This window comes from Setaria italica, chromosome IX (genome assembly GCF_000263155.2).
Source record: "Setaria italica strain Yugu1 chromosome IX, Setaria_italica_v2.0, whole genome shotgun sequence".
In the NCBI taxonomy this organism is placed as follows: domain Eukaryota; kingdom Viridiplantae; phylum Streptophyta; class Magnoliopsida; order Poales; family Poaceae; genus Setaria; species Setaria italica.
The window spans coordinates 22,461,886-22,470,709 of NC_028458.1; the positions used below are offsets into that span (position 1 = coordinate 22,461,886).

The following is an 8,824-nucleotide window of genomic DNA, read 5'->3' on the forward strand; positions in this document are numbered from 1 at the left end:
AATTCACAAATACAAACAAAACGCTACAGTGTGCTACAGTGCCGGAACAGTAATTTTGACACTCCCAATTTTAACAACTAAACAAGGGCTTAACCTATCCGCTGGGCTGCCATTCACACACAGAGATTAATAAAGAGAAGTTCCAAAGTCGATTTAATCTGATCTGGTTAATCACTAGTCATTTAGTACTTACTACCGCGCTAGTAAATTTAGCAACACGTAAGCAGGCATGCATCGTCTATACTCTCACGCTCCAAGCCTCCACTGCTACCTTTCACCTCTCCTGACCCGCAAGGTTGCTCTTGTTCCTGCGTGCGCGCCCTCGAGATCATCAGTCAACCGCAAACTTCGAGGTCGTCGCTAAAATGTCAACTTGTACTGTGCTGTCGTCTATCGTCGATCAGTGGATCAACCTACCGATGCAGCTTGACTTGACTTCTCGAGGTAAACGTTTGCGCACTAGTAGTCCTATCTAGCTTGGCATGGCAGTGGCACCGGATATCTCCTTCCTAAGCGCAGAAGATGTCTTCGTTATTTACTAATCACGCGCGCATCGATCGATATGTACTTGTGTAGCTAGGTCAACTCGCTTCACTAGTTGATTGTCTTGTAAGCCGATCCAGTTGCTATGGAAAACTCCAGCTTAACTCTTAAACCAACCGCCAGGAGCTGTCAAGTGAATGAAACAAGTATCCTGCAGCACTTCACGGCCGCAACTATAAGTACCTATGCAACACTTCAGGCTTAGCGCACAAGTATTGCAACACCTCAAAATGGCTGGCATGAAGCTTGCAGCTCTAGGCTTCATTGTCCTCATAAGTATTGGCTTAGGCGAGGCTGCGAGGGTAGCTAGGTACTCTAGCTCAGAAGGGTCTGGGACAGGAAGGGGAGAGGGCAGTGGATCTATGGATGGTGCTGGTTCCGGGTCTGGTAGTGGTACTGGATCTGGTGTGAGTGGTGACTATGGGGGTTCTGCCCATGGAAGTGGTGGAGGTGGAGGTAAAGGTGGCGGCGGTGGACTGTATGGTGGTTCTGGACATGGTGCTGGTTCTGGCTCGGGCTCCGGCACCAGCTTGGCTGGTTCAGACCCATTTGGTGGATCGTCAAGTGCAGGAGGTAGCGGTGGCGGCCGGGGTAGTGGAAAAGGTGGAGGCTACTTTGGTTCTAGTGGTTACGGAGTTGGTAGTGGTAGCGGTGGCGGATTTGGTGAATCTAATCCGTTTTACAGTGGCGTAAATACGAATGCAAATGCTTTTGGTACCGGTGGAGCCAAAAGCTATGGTCAAAATGGAGGTAGCGGTCGTGGCGCGGGTAGTGGTTCTGGGTACGGCGATGCAAAACCTTAAACTTTTATATTCTACCAAGCTAGAACCCGCTATGGTATTGTTGTAACCTTGATGTTCCCATTAATGTTTGATTTCCTCTCCTTGCAATCTAATAAAAGGCTCTGGGGACTCTATTTACTAAAAGTCTCAGGAGCTTGATTTACTCTGGTAAATTTGTACAAATTAACCTTCATATTGTCTGAGTGTTGTTTGAATTAATGTGTGCACTACCACCGTGCAGTGAAAAAACAAATAAGCACGCTACTATAAAAAGAGTCATATTAGATAGCTTGTAGACATAATCCAGCATGTGCGCATAATTTAGTTAGGAGTTAGATAGGGCAACACGACTAGAGTTAGCGGTATCCCTTTGTGATAGAGTCCTAGTTAGTTTTCTGTTTCTTCTGGTACAGATAGAACATTTCGGCCATCTCAGGCCTTGCTCCACGGGAGTCTTAGTTTGTATCTAGGCTATATATTGTTGCCAATATAATCAGAAAAGCTGCACCACCAAAATCGTTTCTCTGTTTCCAACATCTGGTATTCAGAGCCTGGTTTTTGATCTCCAAGATGGCGGGAACCCCGCCCCGACCCCTTTGGCGAACTCGAGCATGGAAGCCAAGAACGACGGCAAGAAGGTAGGTGAAGAGAAGTCGGTGCCCTCCCCGCGCACTAGTAGGTCGAGGAACTCGAAAACTCCCTCCCCAAGCCGACGTCGTGGCCGCAACGTGGTGCAGCGGGTCGTGAAGGAAGTCGGCGGCGCCGGCACGTTCCCGATCTTAACAAAGACAAACTACGCCTATTGGAGTTTGGTCATGAAGGTGAACCTCGAAGCCCGTGACCTCTGGGAAGCCATCGAGTTTGGTGCTGCAGGTTGACAAGAGGATAGAAATGGCGCTAGAGCTGGAGCAGAGAATTCTTGGCTCTGGCACAATCACTACGGCCACCTCAATTTCGATGCGCTACGATGTTTGGCGCGCAACGACATGGTACGTGATCTTCCTCAGCTGGATCACGTCGACCCGCTGTGCGAGACGTGCATCACGACCAAGCATCTCCTCTCCCGCCAAAGCTAAGTACCGCGCCGACGCTCCTCTTCAGCTTGTTCATGGTGATCTCTGCGGTCCGGTGTCGCAAGCTGATCCAGGTGGACGGCGCTACTTCCTGATCCTCGTCGACGACTTGTCGTGCTTCATGTGGCTTGAGCTCCTCTTCGCCAAGAGTGAAGCTGAGGCTGCGATCAAGAAGGTGCGAGCCGCCGCCGAGAACCAAAGTGGCTGCCGCTTGCGCGTTCTGCGCACCAACAATGGTGGAGAATTCACATCCGCTGAGTTCACGCGCTACTACGAGGAGGAAGGAGTCGAGCGCCACTTCAGTGCGCCCTACATGCCGCAACAGAACGGCATCGTGGAGAGAAGGAATCAGACGGTGCTCCCCACGGCTTGAGTGCTGTTGAAGTGAGGGAAGATGTCGTCGCACTATTGGGGTGAGGCGGTCTCCACGGCCGTTTTCCTCCCCAAACGTGCACCAACCAAGAGCCTTGACGGAAGACGTCGTATGAAGCAACAAGCCCTCCGTCTTCTTCCTCCGCACGTTTGGCTACATGGCATACGCAAAGTTGTGAAGCCCGACATCTCCAAGCTTGAAGACCGGAGCCGCCCGTTGGTTTCATTGGATACGCCAGTGGCTCCAAGGCGTACAGGCTCCTGGACCCTGCAAGAACTATTTTTTTATTTTTAACCCTTTTTTATTTATTTTTAAAAATAACCTCACCCAGACTTTATTAGCGTGGCGTAACCCTTTTAGCCACGCCAGACCGCCTAGCGCGGCAGGAAAGGCGTAACCCTTTTGGCCGCGCCAAACCGCCTGGCGCGACAGGAACATGCTGCCACGCGCATGCACTGGCGCGGCGGCCCCTGCCACGCTGGCGCGGCGAGTCGCGGCGCCAGGTGGGCGCTGACGTGGGTGGGCGTTCGCCGCGCCAGCCCGCCTGGCGCGGCAGCATTGACGCGCCAGCCCGCCTGGTGTGGCAGGGCCAACACTAAATCCGCGCGCCGGCTCCCTTCCTCCTCCCTCCCTCCTTTCTTCCTCCTCCAGACACCCGAGACCGAGCTCCCTGCGCCGCCCCCTGCCGCCCCACCCTCAAATCCACCCAAAATTCGGCGTTTTCGGTGGAGGAAAGTAGAGGAAATCAATCCCTGCTTCGTGTGGAAGGTATTCCCCTACTTATTCTCGTGTTTTACCGTTGCATTTGGTAGATCGGAGGATGTTTAGGTGACTTAGGGTTAGGTTAGTGATTTGAATTTTGAATGAAATGCAATGGTGTTTTGTGTTAGATGATACGTAGTTCATACGCAATTGAGTCTCTGCCCGCGATATTGACGTGTAGAACTTGTCGATTTAGGTATATATTCATTGAATCGTATAGTGCAATGTATATGTGTATTTTTTATTTGCAATTTGTCCAATATATGTAATGTGTATAGTTGATATGTCGAATATGTGCAATGTGTAGTGTATATGACATGGTGAAATGTTTGTATTTTGTAGATGGATCGTTTAGTTCGATTTTTTGATGGTGGTGTTGTGAAACAAAATGGGGAGTTAGAGAATATGAATGAGTCAATTGAATTCTTCGATGGTCCTCCAAGTTTTAGTGATTTAGTTGACCGTGTAATGAGGAAGTATGGATGTAGAGTAGATGAGATCAGTTTGAGAGGTCGTTTTGATTGTGGGAAAGCTAGAGCTCATTATGTTCTCATGAAGTTAGCATCCGATGCGAATTGGAAGCACTATAAGGATGTTGTGCATGAAGCTAATGTTGCATGTTTGGAGGTTACAGTCGAAATTGCTCGTATGCCTAGCCCAAATGTTGTCATCTTACCTGGAAATCAAGTGCAACAAATTTAATACACAAATAAACTTTACACGCGTAATCCATACGAGCTATATACATCATTTTGATAAAATGTAAACACTCGATCTACGAAATACAAACACTGAAACATATCAACTATAGCAACTATATTAAGGAACAAAAATATGAGACTAATTAATTGAAGATATAAAAAAATACATGTCATGTAAACCACACAATTGGATGAATATATACCTAAATCGAAGCATTCAACAAGTTCTACACGTCAATATCGCGGTCAGAGACTCAATTACGTATGAACTACGTATCATCTAACACAAAACACCATTGCATTTCATTCAAAATTCAAATCACTAACCTAACCCTAAGTCACCTAAACATCCTCCGATCTACCAAATGCAACGGTAAAATACGAGAATAAGTAGGGGAATACCTTCCATACGAAGCAGTGATCGATTTTCACTACTTTTCCCCACCCAAATCGTCGGATTTTGGGTGAATTTGGGGGTGGGGCGGTGGGGGCCGGCACTACAAGGTGCTGCTGTGTGGTGTGTCTGGAGGAGGAAGAAAGGAGGAGCGAGGAGGAAGGGAGCTGGCGCGCGGATTTAGTGCTGGCCCTGCCGCGCCAGGCGGGTTGGCGCGGCGAACGCGCGCCCACCTGGCGCCGCGCCAGCGTGGCAGGGGCCGCCGCACCAGTGCATGCGGCGCGACAGAGTGTTACTGTCGCGCCAGGCGGTCTGGCGCGGCCAAAAGGGTTACGCCGCGCAAATAAAGCCGGGTGAGGTTATTTTTAAAAATAAATAAAAAAAGATTAAAAATAAAAAAAGTTCACCCTGCAACGGGGCCTTATGACTGCCGCGTCGAGCACACCGTGCGCCAGGTGCTGCCCTCCGCACCTGAAGGCAACGGAGGAGCACGCACGCCATCATCGCCCCTGCTGCCGCGCGCTCTCCCTCGCTCGCCTCCACCAGCTTTCGATTTGAGATTGATTGAGAGGAAAGGTCCGGGCAAAGCCTTGTTTCTGTGATAGGCATAGTCAAACAAAAATGTGCGAGACGGGCACATGCGTCCCCGGCCCATGACGCCCTTATGGAATAATGAAACCAAATGGGCCTACGGACCATGGGCCTCTTACAGACAATTTATGGCCGATAATTTGATACGGAGGAGGTGGAAAATCCCTATCGTTTTGACTTTCTTCTGTTTTTATCGCACTGGTGCGTTCCCTCAAAAAATCACACTGGCGTTCTTGAATCGCCAGCAACCGCAAGCTGTTTGTCGCCGGCAGTGATTCTCAAGAGTCAGGACAGATCAGGGATTCCCTGTGGCTCCCTTTCCATCTGCCAGCTCCACCACAATCACAACACACAGCCGCACAAGACAATCCAGTAAGGGACAATCTTGGTTCTGGAACCCACTGGTAGCCATCCGTCCTCCTGGATTTATACGCGCACAGGGCAGCGCCCCAAAAGCCAAGCGAGATATAGCTCCCAGTTCCGCGGTTCCCGTTCCACTCGGCATGGCTCCGCGGGTACAGACAGGATCTTGCCTAGGAGTCTCGATGCGTTTGTTCTGTGATTATTGATGCGGTTATTCGTTGACCTGATCCGTTTTGTGCTGTTGGTTCTTGGATTGTTAGGCATGGATTGTGGGGGAGAAGGGCGAGGACCTCCAAGGGCCCAAGGAATTCCTGCCCCTCTCCAAGCTTGAAGGTAAGGTGCCCATGTCTTTTCTTCTTTGCTTCAGTTATTGAGTTCTTGGCACCCATCCTAGGTTCCTTTTGCTACAAGTTGTTCCCAATTTTTGATCCCCTTCCGAGTACGCGGAATTGAGGATATGTGCAAGGCTTGGCGCTGCTATCTTAGGCCTTTATGCTTTTGTGCCAATACAATTGCTTGAACAGGGACACGGACTGCAATTGATCAAACAGGTTCGATATGTTCCCGTTGATTCAGATTTCAGTGGACTTAGTGTTCTCAAATCAACCGAGAAGTTGTTTGCTTTGTATGGTCAAATGCTAACTCAATGTTCAGTATCTATCAATGTTTCCCTGAAATTATGGTTCTTCAGCAACATCTGCATTGCTATTCTGCAATTGGGTCATTTGTCTGAATGTGTTAGCAATTGCTGTGCTGCGTAGAAATATCAAGGTAGCTTTTTGAGAGCACTTCCTTTGTCTACTCTGTTGGTGGAATATTCTTTTGGAGCCATAACCACAAAATTCATACTGGAATTGGTGAAAGTTTGTTAACGAATTGGATTCCAAACATGCTCAAAGTGACCGTAAATAGTACCATTAGGATTCTGACTTCTTGATTATGTGGTGATTAACTTTCAATTGGATTGGATCCAACTACAGCAGCCAACCGTACCGATGGTATTTAGAGAGTCTGTTAAGCTCTTTGTTCTGTACCTGCTTCGTTATGTGACTTAAGTACCTGTTTTTGCAGATGTCGGTGTGTTGTATTGGCAATTGGACCCTAAGAAGTCTGAAAGCGAAGAAGAGCTTGCAAAAATTCGCAAAGAAAGAGGATACAGTTACATGGTCTGCGCTAATCTTTCATGAATTTCAGCAACTTTCTGAATCTGTTACTCCATGTTTTCCATTTCATGTGTATGATGCCCTGACCAGAATATGTGTTGCTTCCTGAAGGATCTTATTGAGATATGTCCTGACAAACTGGAGAACTATGAGGAGAAGGTGAAGAACTTCTTCACGGAGCACATGCACGCTGACGAAGAGATCCGCTACTGCTTGGAGGGCAGCGGGTACTTTGATGTCCGTGACAAGGACGACAAGTGGATTAGGATTTGGATCAAAGAAGGAGACATGATCATCCTGCCAGCTGGAATCTATCATCGGTTCACGCTCGACAGTGCCAACTATGTGAAGGTATCAACCTGATTTTAGAATCATAATAAGAGCTGCTAATTTGATCTCTTTGTCACCACTTTGTGGCACAGTTATGCATACAGCTACAAGACATTCTTAGTGGTAGCAAAAGGTTTCATGCCAAGTATGAATGCTGAGATTCCTTTGAATTTGCAGCTGATGAGGCTCTTCATCGGGGAACCAGTCTGGACTGCGCTGAACCGGCCTCAGGAGGGCCACCCCGCGAGGCAAGAGTACGTCAAGAATGTGATGGGGAACACTGGATTTGCTCTTGCAGCACACTGAATCTGCTGTTACCATGAATATACAATTTACTGAACTCATGTACATCACAGTATGATCCTACAGTTGGAGCAGAAACCTTGCTTGCTGTATTATCAGAATCATGGAAGTACTGCATGCCTGAATTAAGCTGTGCACGTAAAAGATACAAAATGGCACCTATGGAAACGTACGATGCAGTATTTTTCCTTGTATCTGCTTGATACAGCTACATGTTGGTTGCAGCAGCAGCAATGCTGTGGTATATGCATCTGCCTTGTTGTGTATGGTACTACTAAATACTAGTGTCTGTCGTGGAATGGAAATCTCGTGCCATTGAGAACTGTAATGTAGTTCCTGTTTATATACTTCCGTTACAATTATATACTTCCGTTTCAAATTGTAGGTTGTTTTGACTTTTTTAACTTCGTAGATATTATTATGCATCTAGACACTATATCTAAATGCATAATAATATCTATGAATCTAGAAAAGTCAAAACAACCTACAATTTGACATACATAATAATATCTATGAGTCTAGAAAAGTCAAAACAACCTACAATTTGGAACGGATGAAGTATAATTTACATGTTGGCTTTGAGGAATCTTTGGTGGCAAGCAGGATGGCAGTTTGCGTTGTTGATTCATAACATAGGAATTAACTAACTAGTGACAACTAAGTAAGAATTTGTACTAGATGCCCGGTTCTTAATTGGCTGGACCAATGCCGGATGCCCAATGTTCGTAACAAAAATTTCTCTCCAGTATGCTTAGAAACAGATTTTCTTTTTCCTAAGAGGTTCGTTCTTACCGATGCAACAACTTCCTCGAATGTTTGAAATAAAAAGAACTGTCTAGAGTCTAGACCATGAGGAACTGCTGCTGGTTTTAGTTTTTTTTCCATCCGAGCTTGGCATGCAATACTATATGGCGGTCAGCATACTCCCTCCGTCCCAAAATAAATGCACTCCTAAAGTTTGGGTGAAGAGATCAATATTAATGAGAAATTACATATATACCCCTATAAAGATGTAATTATTGCACTCTGGAAAGAGATAAAGTCGAAAAAGATAACTAGAGTTATGTGGTTCAATTCCTAAATATGCACTTATTTTAAGGACATATTTTGAACTCTATAAATGCATTTATTACGGAACGAAGGGAGCAGGCTCCTAACCTTAAAAAAAAGAAAACTTAGGTCCTGTTTAGTTTCTCCCAAAATCTCAACTTTGGCACTATGAAAAAAAAAGATTTCCCATCACATCAAACTTGCGGTACATGCATAGAGTATTGAATGTAGACGAAATCAAAAACTAATTGCACAATTTATTGTACTTTGCGAGACGAATCTTTTAAACCTAATTAGTTAATATTTGGACAATAATTCATAAATACAAACTTGTGAAATACAAACGAAATGCTACGCAATAATATTTTTAGTTGTTCAAAGTTGGGCAGGCCATAT

General features: G+C 46.3%; 2 protein-coding genes across 2 annotated transcripts; both read left to right on the forward strand.

The window, feature by feature from the left end:
• Positions 1-764: 764 nt before the first annotated feature.
• LOC101760813 (glycine-rich cell wall structural protein 2-like) lies at positions 765-1,488 on the forward strand. The gene has a single exon (XM_004983149.4). It carries the CDS (start codon positions 774-776, stop codon positions 1,344-1,346), a length of 573 nt encoding a protein of 190 aa, XP_004983206.1. The 5' UTR covers positions 765-773; the 3' UTR covers positions 1,347-1,488.
• Positions 1,489-5,458: 3,970 nt separating this feature from the next.
• Positions 5,459-7,710, forward strand: LOC101761216 (1,2-dihydroxy-3-keto-5-methylthiopentene dioxygenase 4). Its single transcript, XM_004983150.4, has 5 exons — positions 5,459-5,734; positions 5,843-5,915; positions 6,654-6,748; positions 6,857-7,096; positions 7,253-7,710. The coding sequence occupies exons 1-5, from the start codon at positions 5,723-5,725 to the stop codon at positions 7,379-7,381; spliced, it is 549 nt and encodes a 182-aa protein (XP_004983207.1). The 5' UTR covers positions 5,459-5,722; the 3' UTR covers positions 7,382-7,710.
• The last annotated feature ends 1,114 nt before the right edge of the window (positions 7,711-8,824 follow it).

What these genes read in the sequence shown, in the direction of transcription:
- LOC101760813 (XM_004983149.4), top strand. Translation starts at nt 774, where the DNA reads ATGGCTGGCATGAAGCTTGCAGCTCTAGGCTTCATTGTCCTCATAAGT.
- LOC101761216 (XM_004983150.4), top strand. An exon ending in GCCCCTCTCCAAGCTTGAAG is followed by an intron (nt 5,916 to 6,653) that starts GTAAGGTGCCCA and finishes CTGTTTTTGCAG; the next exon opens with ATGTCGGTGTGTTGTATTGG. An exon ending in AAAGAGGATACAGTTACATG is followed by an intron (nt 6,749 to 6,856) that starts GTCTGCGCTAAT and finishes TGCTTCCTGAAG; the next exon opens with GATCTTATTGAGATATGTCC.